This window comes from Cloeon dipterum, chromosome 4 (genome assembly GCF_949628265.1).
Source record: "Cloeon dipterum chromosome 4, ieCloDipt1.1, whole genome shotgun sequence".
In the NCBI taxonomy this organism is placed as follows: domain Eukaryota; kingdom Metazoa; phylum Arthropoda; class Insecta; order Ephemeroptera; family Baetidae; genus Cloeon; species Cloeon dipterum.
The window spans coordinates 8,041,116-8,057,585 of record NC_088789.1 but is presented as its reverse complement, the minus strand read 5'-3'; the positions used below and the strand labels follow the sequence as shown (position 1 = coordinate 8,057,585).

The following is a 16,470-nucleotide window of genomic DNA, read 5'->3' as shown; positions in this document are numbered from 1 at the left end:
ATCGACTGCAGCATCAGCAAATGGCTAACCTTAAAGAAGACAGTAAAATTGAGGAAAATTCGGTAAAACAGCACACTTGCCCCCCCCCCCTTTAGAGTAGGAGTTGAGAGAGAAGTTGAGGTGGTAAGGATTTGAAAAGGGGTTGTAGTTGTTAGATTGGCCATTTGGGTCGCTAAATTCACGACTCCAGTATTGGAGAGGGGGTCAAGTGTGGTTTTGAGTGTAACAACGGTTAATTTTGCATACGCAGAGGGGTATTGGAAGTGTTTTCGATAGGGTACGTTTAAATGGCACTGCAGACGCTAAAAATTTGCACCTCCAGTAGTAGAGGGGGACCATGAGTGATTCAACAAGAAATTTAACACTTTTTGTCTAGTTATAGGAGCTTTAGTTGAAATAAAAAACAACTCCAGTGGAATAGGGAGACCATAGGTGGTTAAAAACGAAAATTGACATTTCTATTCAATTGGCGCAGCAGTCGTAGAAAAATATGGCGACTCCAGTGACCGAGAGGGGGCCAAAAGTGTTCTCAGTTCACAGGCGGCTTGGTAATAGAAAAACAACAGGCAAATATTTTCCTCTTTGAATTTCGTGCCCATCCCCGTTTTGTATTTAGCCGCAGATATATTCATGATGCCAAGATATTTTCTCTGAGCACAAATATCTTCAGCTCTAATTAATTAATTTAATAATAAATATTTTCAAAATTATTTTAATTCAATTTTTGCCCGCGAAGCCTGGTTTGCATTCCTCACAGAAATTAGTATGGCAGCACCTGCCGAAGATTCCAAAAATTAAAATCACTAAATAATAGAATAATATACATTTATACCTGCATTACGAAGCTTGGCCATGCTGGCAGCGTCGCTTTTACACAGGAAATCTGTCTGCCACGGCCTGCAAAGCAATCAGGATCGCATCTTCCAAAAGGACACTGAGTGGCTGCGCCTGCCGAAGGTTCCAAAAGTTAAAATCACTAAATAATAGAATAATATACATTTATACCTGCATTACGAAGCTTGGCCATGCTGGCAGCGTCGCTTTTTCACAGGAAATCTGTCTGCCACGGCCTGCAAAGCAATCAGGATCGCATCTTCCGAAAGGACACTGAGTGGCTGCGCCTGCCGAAGGTTCCAAAAGTTAAAATCACTAAAAAACATAATAGAACAGATTTATACCTGCATTACGAAGCTTGGCCATGCTGCCAGCGTCGCTTTCTCACAGGAATGAGGAATCTGCATGGTACACGCCACCCATGAGGCCAGGGATGGTTTTCTCACAAGAGAACTTCATCGCACAGGTTGCTAGTGAAGCCAGGACCGCTTTATCTCGTCACTTTAGGCGTGATTTCTACCCTAAAAAGGCAAAAAATGACCCTAGAAAGCGGAACGCATTACATGGACCCACTGGCTCGTCCGCCATTTTGAAAAATTCACCGCCAAAAGAATGTTATGACGTCACCGTATCATATCCTATAAGCGTCTTTGCAACTAACACATACACGCATTCCCTTGTACACAGATCGTCTTTGCAACTAACAAATACACGCATTCCCTTGTACACAGATCGTCTTTGCAACTAACAAATACACGCATTCCCTTGTACACAGATCGTCTTTGCAACTAACAAATACACGCATTCCTTTGACACAGATCGTCTGTGCAAATAACAAATATGCACAAAATTTTGATAAATACACGGACGATCCGTGTATATATAATTACCCTTTTTGTTTTGGTGAAGAGACATAAATGACGCCCCCTTACAAATTCAGCCGCGCCCACAGAACCGGCTGTGCGTGCATTGACGAAGACACAAACAAATTTCGTGGTGCACAGCAGTGCTCGCAGGGTTTGATCCAGCTTCTAGTGCCTTTGATCAAGGTTTGTGTTGTTCATTAGAAATAAAAACTCGTTTAGAGAACTCTATTAACTTAATTTTACTTCACAGTGAAGTAAATACAGGAAAGACGAGATTGACAGCGGGAAGCAGAAGGCAGCCGCAATCACAATGCGATTGGGTTGCCGAGCGGGGCACTGTGCGAAGGTATGATGTCGGCCTCGACCAGCAGGAATAAACGCAAAAACCAGCCGGTGGAGAAACCTAGTGGACCGCGTCCCAGTGTCTTCGATCGTTTGGGTACCAAAGCCAGCAACAGCCAGCAGACAGTCGACTCGCAAAACAGATCGAATTTTTGCCATCATTGGAGGAATACAGGCAACTGCCCTTTTGGTGCATCTTGCAAGTACGTATTTCGTGTCACTTTTAGTCGTTTTCATCGAGCTGTGTAACACACAAACTTATGTTTATATTTTTCTATGAGCCGTTTAAATTTTAAAATTTCAAAGGAAATTCAAGTGCATAAACTGCTCTTTAGTTAACTTTTATAGTGTTTTCCGATTTTTCTCTCAAACTTTTCAATATTTTTATGCTCTTGAAGTAAATCCCCGTCTACTGTAATTTCGTTATGATTTCTCTTGTAGAAATGCTTCCTTCCACGTACTGATCAGTCCGTCAAAGCGTGCAAAGGGAATAGAAAAAGATAGCAAAGAGTTAAGTAGAAGCCAAAAAGAGCAACTTGCCAGAGGCAAAAAAGGCAAAGGAGATAACTGGGCTGAGCTTGACGAAGGAGAACTCGAGCGGCGCAGACTTCTGCTGCAGAAGGAGCTTGAACTGCAGACCAGGCAGGAGATGAAGAAAAAGCCTATCAAAAAGGTTCTAAAATTTTGCTGCTCCTGTGGCCTGTCAACTCAATAAAATCTAATTTTACAGCAGAAAAGATCCAGTTCATCCAGTAGTAGTTCTACCGCTCAGACTTTCTCTGAATCTAGCAAAGCATCATCGTCTAAAAGTGCTCAGCCTACAAAGAGGAAACCAAGAGCACGCAGGAGAAAAGGAAAAGGAGGAGGCTTAGTAAATAAACAAGTTCCGAAAGAACTCGGTAGGCATTTTTAACGCGGGAACAAGGTTTTGAAAACAATCAACATTTTATTTGTTTGCAGAAACCAAGAGAATGAGGGAAAATACTAAAGACAATAAGAAAAGGTCGAGCTCCTCAGGCCGTCAGGAGCGGAGGTCTAGATCCAAGCATAGGACTGGATCCAGCTCTGGGCCAAAAAGGAGGAAGAACTCTTCCTCTTCGGACAACTCAAGCTCTGAAAGGAAGCGTCAGCAGAGCAAACCGTCTTCCCATCAAAGGTAACAATTCCAATTCGCAATTATGGAGTTTTGTTCAGACATTAAAATTTACAGCAAAATGAAAGGCAGGAGTCCATCGCCAGATAGAAAGAAGAAGCAGCCCCCTGCTGCTTACGACAAAAAGTTGTCTCCGCCTCGCAGGAGGGATGTACCTGAAAGCCGCAGGAACTCTCCTCCAAGGGGAAGGAAGCGCTCCCCCAGCCCTGCCAGGCCTAGGAGGAGGACGCCCAGCCCCAGGGCAAAAAACGTCAAAAAACATGGTATGTTTTCCATAAATTTTGCACCAGTTAAATTGACTACTTCAGCCAATGACTAGCTATTTTTATCTCACAAGCAACATATTTTTAAGAAAAAATCTCAAGACAGTTTGCATCTATCTTGTCTTTGGATTTCAGAATCAAGAAATAGCTCTCCCACGGTTAACCGTCACCGCTCGCCTTCTCCAGAGAGGAAAGAAAGCCGAAGGGGTCAAACACCTCCTTCGCCACATGATCGCCATCCCCAGAGAAGTAGTGGGGGTGGTCGCAGCTCCAGGAGGAACAGTCCTGAACCACACAGAGCCCCTCCAAGGTAAATTAACAAATAACTGTAGAGTTTGAAAGTTTGATATCTAAATTCTAACATACATAAAATAAAAAAAAATTGTTGTTCAGCAGGGACTCACGAGGTCGGCCTCAGGGCGGGAGGAGTCCAGAACGTCGTCCCAGAGCATCTTCTAGAGAGCTGCGGGAATGTGTGGACAAAAGGGACTACCAAAGGCAGGAGTACAGTAGCCCTGCTCCTGCTAGAGTTCACCCCAGGGGATCTCCAGACAACGCTGGACGCCCAAGTAGTCGCGACAGAAGGGATGAGCCGTCCAGCAGTCGCGATAAAGTTCGGCTCAAAGTACTCATTTAAATTTTATTCTTAGAGAGGTGGCTTTAAATATGTTTTGTTTTGAATGTTAGGAGGGTGACAGGGACAGGCGTAGGGACCCACCCTCTGACAAGTCCAGGGACCGAGCGAGGGGGCGTGACGAGGAGCTGCCCTCCTTGATGAATATTATGACCCAGCATCCCCAGCACTCACCTAGAAGAGGAGGCGGAAGGGATGAATCCCAGGACCACAGGAGCTCTGGGAGAGGTGAGTCTTTGGCTTTTTTATTTTGAAACGATCCATGCTTAAAGCTGTTTGATAATTTTTCAAATAGTATGGAAAAATCTTAAATATTGGGCACGTCATATAAATTCATCATTGCCCAAAATTCTTAAATATACATGCTGCTCCTTAATAAAATGAATATATAAAAATGATTGGAAAAGAGGGATAAATATATTTTTTTAATGGGATTGGCTTAATTACCATTTTAGAAAGAGGACGGTACGATCGTTATGACGATCGAGGTGAAGGTTCAAATCACCCCGAAGAGCAACGTGGTGCTAAGCGGTCCTCAAGAAGGTAGACGTCAAAATTTAGTGGTTACTGTTGCTCAGAATCCTTTTCAGGGATAGTCCTTCGCGTCAAAGGTCGCAGAAAGGCGGACGCGACTGGACTGACCATCCTGAGCAGCGGGACAAGGATTGGGAGAGGAGAGGCAAAAGTGGAACGTCAGGTCACCGCGATTGGGAGGAGCCTGCTAAGCAGAATCGAGGAGGCAAGGGGCACAGGAGGGCTCAGAGTCCTCTGGGTTCTGCCAGTCCAATAAAGGAAAATGAGTAAGTAAAAACGGAAAAATGTATTAATTTATTTATCCCCCTATTATTTATTTATTTGTTATTTATTTATTTATTATCCCCCACTATTTTTAAATTCACTAACTCTTCAAGACAATAGCCGGTTTGCAAAACTGTTTTGTTATATAACTCTGCATATCAATTCCTGGAAGCTTTTGTATTAAGGATGTAAAAAATCTTGCAGGAAAGATCTGGATGTCAAGCCTGAAGAGGTGACTGACCAGAGGAGATCTGAAGGCCATCAGATAGGTGATGATGACTCCACAGAGCCTCCAAGCAAGAAGACTTGTCAAGAGGGTGATATCCAAGCTGGTTCTGGGGTAATGGTTGAGTCCGACTTTAGCGATTTCAGCGATGACGATGATGATATTTTGAATGCAGTAAGTTCTCGATTTTATTGTTAAAAATCCCACAGTAGAAAATCCTGTTTAGGATGTTGCGGAAGAAAATAATGAAGCAACAATGGAAGCGGATGAGAAGCTTGACAGCGCTGAAGGGGATAAACTGGAAAAGGAGGAGGATGAGCCTGTGGAGGATATTCTCGAGGACATGGACTTTGAAGAAATTTCTGATGGTGAGCTTGACGCTGAGGAAATCAAAGCAGGTGAGGAATTATCAGGAATCCTATCTATTAGAATTACAACCAACAATTTGGCCGGTATAGTCCCCAATTGAAATTAAATGAGATTACCGCTGCTCCAGAAATCATAATAATTAGGATAAGCCACAATTAATGCCAAAAATTAGTATTATTCCATGGCTCTGGAAAACTAAGTAAGTATGACTTTAAAATAATCTTTCAGGTGCTGATGCTCTGAGTGTGGACTGGGCTGCTCTCTTGACCCAGACGCGTCCTGTAAAGAAAGATGAATCGGAGGCAATCATCAACAGGTGGGACATGACAACAGCGCTGTCTCGAATTGGCGTTCCTCAATCACTGAGAGGGAGCCCTCACCTGAAGGATCTTGGTCTGGAGCCACCTGGTTAGTTCTAGAGAGCTAATAATTTTTTGGGTGTTTTTTTTATAAAAATTGATCTCAGAGACGGAAATTCGCACCAAGATGGAAGACAACAAAGAGCGAATGTCGTTTCTGTTTGACAAGGAGACAAAGCTGCAGGACAAGGTGCCAGGGGTTCATGCTGCCATTGTCATGAAGAAGGAACAGATTGCTAATATCCTCAATCCCAGGCATCAACGAGGCATCGATTTTGCTTATGGAGAGCAGCTTAAGTACTTTGGGAAATAATTTGAATTTTCAAATTTACAAATGTCTTCTTTTTCTCAGGAAAATCTGTCCATTCGTGATTCAGAATGGTGGAGCTAGCAGCAACAGAGACAGAAGTGTTTCCTCAAGTGTGAAACAATTGGTATTGGACATGCTGAAGGGAAGCTGCAAGTTGGAAGAAGTGCAGAGCTGTCTTCAGGGGGAACCTAGAAAGGTCGAGGTGTCATGAACGACTAAATAAAAAAATTGAATTATTTTAAATCCTTCTTTAATTTGGAGCTAAAACAATTTTTTTACTCTTGCTTAAGTATTCTACATAAAATTATCTACGCATGCACACTAAAACATTTGGCAAAAAGTTAAAATAGGTCCACGAAACATAACAGTGCTGCAAATTTCCTCTCTAGGATCATGTGCTCATGGGGCACAAATTAAAATGAGAGGATGCAAAGTATAATATTTAATAAAATGGACTTTTCCAACTTTCAGTAATGAAATAGTTTGATTTACAGCAGACGAAGTAAAATAAATCAACAACATGACTATTAATTTTCTACGCTAAATGCACCAAAATTGTTTTTGTCACTTCTTCTTGCCGAAAATTGAGTCATTTATAAGCCGCACAGCCAAAAGTGGACAAAGTCTAATTATCTTGACCTTAAAAGTTGCTTTAACGAAGCTACCACAATGTACACTTTGACATTGACAAAAGGGCAAACCTAACTAATGGTAACAAAAGAGCCAACCATTTTCATTTGCACAACAGATCTGTTTGTTCGAATAGAAGTGGCGAAAATACCTGGATAACTAAGTTGATTCCTGAATAGATCGATTGTTTTTCCAACAGAAAACGTTCAGGAATTATGCCCATGGATGTAGTTTGACACATACATTAACATGATTGGCCTAAAATTATTATTTGGACAAACGAGCATTGATTGGACATAAAGAGTTCCCTTAGGCATACTTCAAGAGTTCGTCTCTTTTCCAACAATACTTCAGAGTATAAAATCAACAACAGAGGTTCCACAAGGAGCTGTTTTAAAAAGTACTTAACTCATTAATTTGAACCTTGTGTGAATTGTAAGCTGATGGAGAATGAAACAGATTTAAATTAATGAGTGAACTGGCAGAAAATGATATGGCTGATAAATATCATATAAGCGTAATTGGAATGACTCTTGTTGCTGAAATCAGGCGGATACCCAACAAGGCAGTGAGCTACCCCATGTTATCTCATGGCACAAGCTTTCTGAAGAAATTGCATTCCAGTACAATCGCATGAAAATCTGTAAGTGTAATAACGGTGTTCGTGAAGCAATCCACTCGCGCTCGCAAAGCTTTGTACTGTGTAACTAGATATACACACTTTGGTACACAAACAGGAGCTTTTTGATTGTTTTTAATTTTCCTCTGACTCCGAGGGCACCAGCCTTCTCCTCACAGTCTGATCTGCAGTTGTCCCAGATCTATAGTCGCTGTGACTTGAAATATCCTCCTCATCGTCATCCGAAGGGGAAGACAAGTTCTTCACGGGAGACGAGTCGCGGGACTTTTCGCCTTCATTCTGTTCAAATTTCGCATTGATTATTTAACAGCAAACGGGCCAATTTGCGTACATACCTTAAAGTAGAAGTGCCAAAGGACGCAACCTGTGACAACGACTATGGCACAGAACAGCTGGGCAAGCAGCCAAATTATGATGTTTGAGGCCTGCGTTCTGCTGAACAGTTCGCGGCCGTTCTTGATACACAGCACCGCCTCCAGGAACATGATGGCCCCATACACCCAGCACTGGGTGCCTACACGCTTGCACTGCGTGTCTGTCACGTAAATGTAGTACTGCCTGCACAATTGAAGGTGGGCACAAGTAAGTCTCATTGTTGGTCCAAGGTGAGTTTTTAAATAGTTCAAAAGGTTTTTATTTTTAAAGAAAAATTACAAAACCTTTACTTTCTTGAAAATAGAGAGCATTCAATCAATCACACCAACAAGACAAGGGCTACATATAACATATTATCCTACAAAGTCCAGTCATTGAGTTGGCAAAACAATCTGATTTGAAAGCAAAAAACAGAAAACAACCACAAATAGGTTTGGTAAAAGCGGTCTGATTTTAATTATTTTCCTGATATTTGATACTTCTAACTTTTAATGAATGCGAGCGTTTTTAAAATGTCAGGGGAATATTTTTGTCCTTCATAATTTAAAAATTTCAATATTTCACATCGGAGTCAATGAAATTCAACAAGCATGTGGGTAGTTTTAAAGTTATTTTTCAAAAATAGTTTAGTGGCCGCACATATAATTCTAAGGTCTAGAGTCTCATAACTAATAAATTAAGTTGTCTTCTTCTGGAACCTGTACCCTTGCCAAAAAAGTAAAAACGCACTCACCGAACAGAAGGAGCCACAATAACGCCGACGAGCGCAAGTCTGCCAACGACGATGGGGTGAGATGGCGGCATTTCGAAAATATGTTTGAGGAAGAAGGTGTTGAGTTCAGACACCTGCCAGAAAATGACCAGCTGGCAGACGGCAAAGAAGCGCATGTAGGTGCATTTGGGATCGAGCCAGCGCATGTGAGTCCAGTTTTCAGGCGTAAATTGGAGAACGGCTCTCTTTATTTTGCCAGTGGTCGAGTGAATGTCCCTGAAAACAAGCAGAGTTTATTAAAAAAGGTCTCACAAAGGAGGGCATCGCGTACCTGATGGAAACCCATTTGTACTCGCGCATCTCGAGGATCGAGCAGATCTTCAGGCCAAGCCAAATTCCCAGTCCGTTGCAAATGAATACGTCGAGGATCAAAGCATCCCACCAGCATTCCTTGAAGTTTGGCAGCAGGTGAGCGAATTGCACCTGTAGAGCAAGCACAAAAGATTTGAGAATGGCTGACGGTTAAAACGAAAAAGTTGCTGTGTTGCCAAAACCTATACGCCAGTTGAGAACTTTTGTAGCACTTAATGAGGCTGCAGAGCACAGGCCAAATTACTGTTGACGTTAGTTTTACAATTTAGCGAGCACTCACCTCAGTAAACTCCCACATGAAGCTGATGGCCCAGAGGATGCCCCAGTGGCGCACCAAAATTGCTTTGAAAAGCCAGCCAAGAAAGTGAGCAACCGCAAACACGTCCAAATGGTTCCAAATCTTCTCCAAATTGACATCTGAGCAGTTGACTCCATACTCCTATATTTGTTAATTAAAAATTTATAAAAGAGGACCTAACACTCAAACTATTAACTAACCTTTTCCTGATCAATGTGAAAGTTTTTAAGACCTGGGTCTAGCCACCTGAAGATGGCCATGACAGACTCATAGCGCTGGAAGAGAAGGAAAAGCAGAGTGCAGAGGTAAATGACGCTGGCACCGAATACCATGCGCCAAATTGCCGGGTGAGGTCGAGTGAACGGCCCGTTTGGAAAGGCAAGCACCGAGATGATCAGGAAGTAGAAGCCCACGCAGAGTATGCCTGCCCAGATGTTGTCCTGAATGTCGACATCGTTCCTGACAAAGTAATGGATTTATAAAAATTAAAATCTTTCATTTTAAGACATTTTTAAATTGCAATGTAATAATAGGCAGATTTTTATGCCCACACATTATTAAGTAGAATATGAAACCAGGAAATAATGAGTTAAAAAAACATTTCATAGAAGGTAAGAGCGTCAAGTCTTCATTCATATTTTAAATTAGATATACATAAAGCCACTAAAGTTTAATCAGCTGTAGTATATGACATAACACGTCTTAACTTCAAAATTATTTTTATTGTGGTTCAATAAGGCCCCATTCAAGTGTTATGTAGTGAGCTCTTTTAAATGCCCGTCATCCATCCACCAGGTATTCAAGGTGTGTTGAAATTTTTACTTTCCCAACTTCCCTTGAGTAACCTTACTGTTAAGTTTCACAATTATCTTTTTTAGCTGCAGCGTGTGGCGGACATGATTACATACATGGGGTGATCGGAATTTGAAGATAACCCCTCATTGTATTTTCGACGAATCAGTCAAAGGTCTGAAGGGTCAACCGGATCGTTAAGTTTTGGCCAAGGACGAGCAGCTTACATAATCCTATTATAATGCCGGGTGTGACACGCACAGGAGCATAATTGAATTAATAACCATTAGGCCAAAATCGAAAGTGGAAAAGGCGAATTTTCTGCTCACTGCTAGTTTTAATCATATCTACCTGGTGAATGCGATGTACATGATGACGCAAATCGAAACCAAAAGCAGGGTGATGGTGTGTGGTTTGTAGAAAACCTCAAGCGTGATGTCGTCCACTCCACGCTCGTTTACTTCGGAGAAGACAGACTTTTGTTTGCGGGGCCGAGAGGGATGCATTTGGAAAAGGTTATCGGCCTTCATCCTGGCTCTCGCCTCCTCCTGATTCTCTCCACAGCCCGACATGATCTTCAGCTGCCTTCCTTCTTCCTTCTCCTTGGCTGAGTGTGATTTCCTCAAATCTGCACAGAACAGAGCACTCGGTGTGAGTGCAGATTGCAGGGAGCTCGCACGCTACGCTCGGGACCTCCAAATAGCCAACATGAAGAGCGAATAAAATCAATTTTGGATCAGCTGCCAGTGGTGCGGTGGTGCCGGTACAATGCTGCCAACTATAATGTCTCTGTAAAATTCCGAATTGAAAAACAATTTTCAAGATTTTTGTGTTTGTCAGTTTGAAAACTAACGAAAATTTATGCGTATACACAGCAACTAAAATCCGTGTGCTATGAAACATTATTAATTTTTTGTGCTCCTTATATAAATTGAAAATTATTGCTCCATAGCGCTCCAAAATTTTGATTCAATGTTCCTGTTCATTACCAATTATTATTATACCATTCATTACTTGACTTTTAATTTGCGAGATCCCAGCCCAGCTGCGAGTCGTGACAAAATCGTCAAGACGTAATGAGTCTCTGGATTTCTGGATGGTCTGGATGGAACGTCTGGAGCGAAAAGGAATGAATGAATCACGTTGGCTACATTTATCAGCCTTAGTTTTCCTTTCCTCCCACCTCCCACCACTGACAATTTTTGTCGACAGCTTGTTCGACGTGTTATGGCCGTCATCAGCGGTGTCGTGTGTTTTGCTTGACACTTTCGTCCGATTTCAGCCGCCTCCGAGGGATTTTCATCTTTTTCTTTTTTTGCCCATGTGCCTGGTTTGATTTCACCATCAAATTACTTCAAATGGCGCGTCCTTCGATCTTGTTTCTGTTCGTGTTTGCGACTGCGGTTCCAAGTTGGGCGTTTTATCTGCCCGGCTTGGCTCCAGTCAACTTCTGCAAAGAAGGCGAAGGCAATCATGATACCTGCAAGGTGATTATCTATTCATTGTTTTGTCTATCTGTCATTTATTGATTTCAACATTCGATCGAAAATTCGAACCCACGTTGGAACTATTTGTTTGTAAATATTTGTTCTGTGCAATCTCCACGGAACCAACTGGGCAGTAATGACGTGTCGGACATAAATAATAATTATAAAATAGCCACTCGTCCAGAGAACGTCAACATTATTATGATATTGTGCGTTTTGCGAACGCTCAATTGTCAGTTGGCAAGTCGCTTACAACTGATAAAACTACATAATCATAACCATGTGCTTTGGATCTAAATTGTTTAATTAATTATCAGTAATGCTCTGTTGCCTGCTGTTTACAAAGTTAGATTATCGTTTTATGTTATTCATAGATATTAATCGTAATTTTTTTATTTAACGTTCCAGTCTGATGTTGCTTTGTACGTCAACCGACTGAACTCCGAAGATTCCGTTCTACCTTATGAATATCATCAGTGAGTACATATTGTCAGTTAAAAATGTAATGAGCAACTTGTAAACATGTTTATTTATCTTGCAGTTTTGACTTCTGTTTGTCCGACGAGACCAATTCTCCTGTGGAAAACCTTGGCCAGGTTGTGTTCGGTGAAAGGATTCGTCCATCACCTTACAAGGTTAAAATTTTAATAATAAAAAGTGAAGCTTTCATTGAAAGATTTGTATTTTTACAGATTAAATTCTTGGAGGATCAGCAATGCACGGTCCTATGTACCAAGCAATACACAGGCGGAAACCCAGAGTCTCTGCGCAACCTGCAACACCTAAAGAAGGGCATAAGCCTGAATTACCAGCATCACTGGATTGTCGGTATGGTGTTTTTTTTTATATATATTTTCATGCTTATTGTGCTGACTATTCAACTTTTGTAGACAACATGCCCGTCACCTGGTGTTATCACATGACCGACGGCCAGCAACATTGCCTTACAGGCTTTCCTATGGGCTGTTATAATCATGACGCCAACAAAGATAACTGCATGATTGGAGTGAGTCCCCTTTTCCTTTTTTATTTCTCTAGCATACAAGGAACTGAAATATTTAATATCAAATTTTTTTCCTGTAGAGTGCTGCCAAGCAAAGTGTCTACTATATCTACAACCACGTCGACTTAACCGTCACATACCATAGTGGCGACAAGGAGGACTGGGGCAGCAGCTTTGGCCACAATGGCGGCAGAATTATTTGTGAGTTGATTAAAGGTGTGATTTTTATGGCTAACAATGGAAACGCTTTTAGCTGTCAAGGTGGTTCCTCGTAGCATCAACCATGAGGATCCAACAAAGCCAGACTGCAGCAGCAAAAGCCGTCCCATGGAGATCCACGGAAAGGAGCTCAGCTCCGGCGAGAAGCTCTCTATCACTTACACCTACTCTGTCACCTTCAAGGTATGCTGTTTGTTTTTCACCTGAATTTAGTTAAATTATTTTTAAACTAGCTGGTCATCCATTTGTTCTCTATTTACGAACTTTGAAAACAACTATAAAAATTGCTTGTGAAATATTTAGTTACATTTAGGATAATAACGTTTTTTTTTTTAATTTTGACACTTAAATTTACTGTCCTATTTGGAAGCACCGAATGCGGAATAGTTCTAAACTCATCAATTGACCCTTATCAATTGGTGAATGTCAAAAACATTTTAATCAAAGCCTTCAAAATTCCTTCAGGGAACAGAGAAGCGCCTTTGATGAGTAAAACAATTAACAAATTTTTAAAATACGCAGCGCTTTAAATTTAATTCAAATATTTTTCGCGTCATACTAGGCTGACCAACCTTTTCTTCTTTTCCAATCAATAGTCTGTAAAAATATGTATTTCTTTCTGGATGTGGAGATGTTTGAGGCATAGTTTCATATTGAACAGCATTAAGTAATTTTTATTAATTTATTAAATTTAAAAACAAAAATGTTTTCAAAACAAAGCACAGGTTTAAACGTCCAACTATGTGAAACCAATCTAGGCTATGTTTTATCGTCATCTTATTGAACATCACAAAATTTTCTTGAAAATATTTACTTCTTTTGCTTTAGGAAACATCCTATGTCGATAAAAACAAATTTTTATGGGTGTAAACGTGTCAACCATTCCCTAGAGGAACACGGCACTCCTTTATCTTTCCTTTTTCTTTTTATCTCCTTTCCCACCTTTTTCAAATTCAAAGTTGATAATTTCTTCGGAAATGTCTAAAGATACATAAAATTTGTTTTAAACATGATCTCATTTTATTATGCAGGCGCAAAATGACATTAAGTGGTCTTCCCGATGGGATTACATCCTCGAGTCGATGCCTCACTCAAACATCCAATGGTTCTCGATCCTCAACTCTCTGGTGATCGTTCTCTTCCTCTCGGGCATGGTGGCCATGATCCTCCTGCGAACCCTGCACAAGGACATCGCCAGGTACAACCAGATCGACTCTGGCGAGGACGCCCAGGAGGAATTTGGCTGGAAGCTCGTCCACGGTGACGTGTTCCGGCCTCCACGAAAGGGCATGTTGCTGTCGGTGCTGCTTGGCTCTGGTATGCAAGTGCTCTGCATGACCCTGGTGACCCTGGCGTTCGCCTGCCTCGGTTTCCTGTCTCCCGCTAACCGCGGCGCGCTCATGACCTGCGCCATGGTCCTCTATGCCTGCCTAGGAACACCAGCCGGCTACGTTTCGGCTCGTGTCTATAAAAGTTTCGGGGGTGAAAAGTGGAAGCTGAATGTAATGCTGACGTCGATGCTCTCTCCTGGGTGAGTAGCAACCCGTGTTTTTGCCTGATATTTTGTTGTCAGATGAGTCAGACGGTATTTCTTTGTCAGGAAACGTAAAATTTATGAATAGAACGTCACATTGAACACAAAAAAGATGGTATGAACGTGAACAGAAGCAAACAGTAAAAACTATCAATTGCAAAAATTAGTAAAGCTGCTTTGAGCATATCTAATACACGCTTGAGATTTAAAAATAAAATTGATCTTGCCTTTTCTCCTTGTCCCCTCATTAAACATCGTTAACAGTCTCTAATTATGTCATATTGATTTAAATAAATAATAAGAGAAAATACTTGCATCCTAGGCTAATTTAACCTGGATTTTCGTACTTTTTGACTCATGCTTCTTGTTTTGAACTTTTCAGTGTTGTCTTCTCGCTGTTCTTTGTGCTGAACCTGATTTTGTGGGGCGAGGGAAGCTCAGCGGCAGTGCCGTTCACCACCCTGATCGCCATCCTGGCTCTCTGGTTCGGCGTGTCTGTGCCCCTGACCTTCGTTGGAGCCTTCCTCGGCTTCAGAAAGAGGGTGCGTGTCTTCATTGGTTAAGTAATAGGCAGTGCTGATAGACAATTCCCTTTTTGCAGCCTCTGGAGCATCCTGTGAGGACTAACCAGATTCCTCGCCAGATTCCGGAGCAATCTGTGTACACCCAGCCCATCCCTGGAGTGATCATGGGTGGAGTACTGCCATTTGGCTGCATCTTCATCCAGCTCTTCTTCATCCTAAACTCGATTTGGTCCAGCCAGATGTACTATATGTTTGGTTTCCTCTTCCTGGTCTTCGTCATCTTGGTCATCACGTGTTCGGAGACGACTATCCTCCTCTGTTACTTCCATCTCTGCGCAGAGGTCGGTGTCAATCCTTGTCAGTTTTATATTTGATAACTCAAAAATTACGTTTGATTTCAGGACTACCACTGGTGGTGGCGCAGCTTCCTCACCAGCGGCTTCACAGCCTTCTACTTGTTCATTTACTGCGTCCATTATTTCGTAACAAAGCTGAACATCGAGGACACGGCCTCCACCTTCCTCTACTTTGGCTACACCTTGATCATGGTGTTCCTCTTCTTCCTCTTGACAGGTAAATATTTAATTTGCTTGAATTTGTTGTTCCTACACCCTCAAATTGAAAATGCCGTATATTAATAATGCGATTTTTTTTCAGGCACCATTGGCTTCTTTGCCTGCTTCTGGTTTGTGCGCAAAATCTATAGTGTTGTGAAGGTTGATTAAGCGTTCAACCAGCGAGTGGAGAATTGAGTGTTTTGTTGGAGCACAATTCTTTATATGATTTTTGTTGATAAGCCAGTATGGTGGAGTTCACACACTTCTTGTGCTTTCAACTCACTTCTGTTGGACTGACTTTGCGCATCTTGTGAAAGAGGTTGATATGTTTGTCACTGTTTTCTAAGAAGTTCTCTTTCTCCTGGCATTTGATTCCATCTACTATATATTTGTACATAACAAGACGAAGAAGAAGAGTAAAAGTGCGTTATCTTGTGATCTGTCTTCATAGAAAATTGAAACAGAATAGTCGTACGTTAAGCAAAAGCAATGCAAGCTAAACAAATTTCAAACTGCTTATATATTGACTCGAACCTGCGGCATTTCTGGTGTTTGTAAACAACCGATGAATCCAAATCTTTTTCGCATTATCCAATTCAGTACATCAGCTCATGCACTTAATTATCATATGGTTCGTTCCCAGCTAAAGATTAGTATTAATTTATTTGATCCAAAAATCTTACAACATTGAAGTTAAGCATGATGCTAAATACATATTTCCTATTACTTTCGATAGCTGTGGGTGATAACTTCTTGATAGGTTAGATGATATTGAAGAAGTATCCTTCGTTATTTTTATTGCAGTGAATTGCTTGAATATAATGTGAATCAAATATTATTTCGTGTGCACTAAAGAGAAGCGTTAGATGCGAAACGTTTTTGTGAAGAGCAAACGACTATAAAAATCGAGTAAATGAGTCATGCTGTAAAAGTAAATCTAAGTTTTAAAATAAAAAATAAACCATTGGTAAATTTAAAAAAAATTTCTTTTAACCACAACTCCCTTTTTAATTGATTTTATCGATTTCCCTGCATGTTAAGCAATGAAAGCAGTGAGTCTTCGCGCGCCAGACAGGGTGCATAGGGGGGGGGGGGCGAGAAAGTTTGTCTTCTGGGTCACTATGGTAACTGACCGTGTGTTTACACTGCCCACTGCCTCTGCTGGAAAAAGTC

The 16,470-nt window shown here is 41.4% G+C and overlaps 3 protein-coding genes and 1 long non-coding RNA gene across 6 annotated transcripts; 2 read left to right on the top strand and 2 right to left on the bottom strand.

Moving 5' to 3' along the window:
• Nucleotides 1–385: 385 nt before the first annotated feature.
• Nucleotides 386–1,625, bottom strand: LOC135944466 (uncharacterized). The gene is made up of 4 exons (XR_010575337.1): nucleotides 1,179–1,625; nucleotides 1,006–1,121; nucleotides 833–948; nucleotides 386–775 (listed from the first exon to the last, which is right to left on the bottom strand). It is a non-coding gene; the product is annotated as an uncharacterized LOC135944466 (long non-coding RNA).
• Nucleotides 1,626–1,781: 156 nt separating this feature from the next.
• Nucleotides 1,782–6,397, top strand: LOC135944453 (serine/arginine repetitive matrix protein 2-like). Of its 3 annotated transcripts, none has more exons than XM_065491430.1 (16): nucleotides 1,782–1,883; nucleotides 1,951–2,245; nucleotides 2,484–2,715; nucleotides 2,776–2,941; nucleotides 3,003–3,198; nucleotides 3,253–3,458; nucleotides 3,594–3,768; nucleotides 3,852–4,083; nucleotides 4,146–4,320; nucleotides 4,548–4,635; nucleotides 4,683–4,892; nucleotides 5,095–5,290; nucleotides 5,343–5,514; nucleotides 5,714–5,893; nucleotides 5,952–6,141; nucleotides 6,197–6,397. In XM_065491430.1, the coding sequence occupies exons 2-16, from the start codon at nucleotides 2,049–2,051 to the stop codon at nucleotides 6,363–6,365; spliced, it is 2,784 nt and encodes a 927-aa protein (XP_065347502.1). In that variant the 5' UTR covers nucleotides 1,782–1,883; nucleotides 1,951–2,048; the 3' UTR covers nucleotides 6,366–6,397. The 3 variants fall into 3 exon arrangements, with proteins under 3 accessions (XP_065347502.1, XP_065347501.1, XP_065347500.1); XM_065491429.1 differs by having other exon boundaries at nucleotides 2,773–2,941; nucleotides 3,855–4,083; XM_065491428.1 differs by having other exon boundaries at nucleotides 2,773–2,941.
• l(3)77CDf (phosphatidylserine synthase 1 homolog l(3)77CDf) lies at nucleotides 6,388–10,682 on the bottom strand. The gene is made up of 7 exons (XM_065491434.1): nucleotides 10,325–10,682; nucleotides 9,382–9,640; nucleotides 9,164–9,322; nucleotides 8,843–8,994; nucleotides 8,533–8,787; nucleotides 7,760–7,982; nucleotides 6,388–7,703 (listed from the first exon to the last, which is right to left on the bottom strand). Exons 1-7 carry the CDS (start codon nucleotides 10,543–10,545, stop codon nucleotides 7,539–7,541), a joined length of 1,434 nt encoding a protein of 477 aa, XP_065347506.1. The 5' UTR covers nucleotides 10,546–10,682; the 3' UTR covers nucleotides 6,388–7,538.
• Nucleotides 10,683–11,163: 481 nt separating this feature from the next.
• On the top strand, nucleotides 11,164–16,280 carry TM9SF2 (transmembrane 9 superfamily protein member 2). Its single transcript, XM_065491433.1, has 12 exons — nucleotides 11,164–11,460; nucleotides 11,869–11,936; nucleotides 12,002–12,095; nucleotides 12,153–12,288; nucleotides 12,351–12,466; nucleotides 12,544–12,664; nucleotides 12,717–12,865; nucleotides 13,714–14,213; nucleotides 14,599–14,758; nucleotides 14,818–15,081; nucleotides 15,142–15,313; nucleotides 15,398–16,280. Exons 1-12 carry the CDS (start codon nucleotides 11,332–11,334, stop codon nucleotides 15,463–15,465), a joined length of 1,977 nt encoding a protein of 658 aa, XP_065347505.1. The 5' UTR covers nucleotides 11,164–11,331; the 3' UTR covers nucleotides 15,466–16,280.
• The last annotated feature ends 190 nt before the right edge of the window (nucleotides 16,281–16,470 follow it).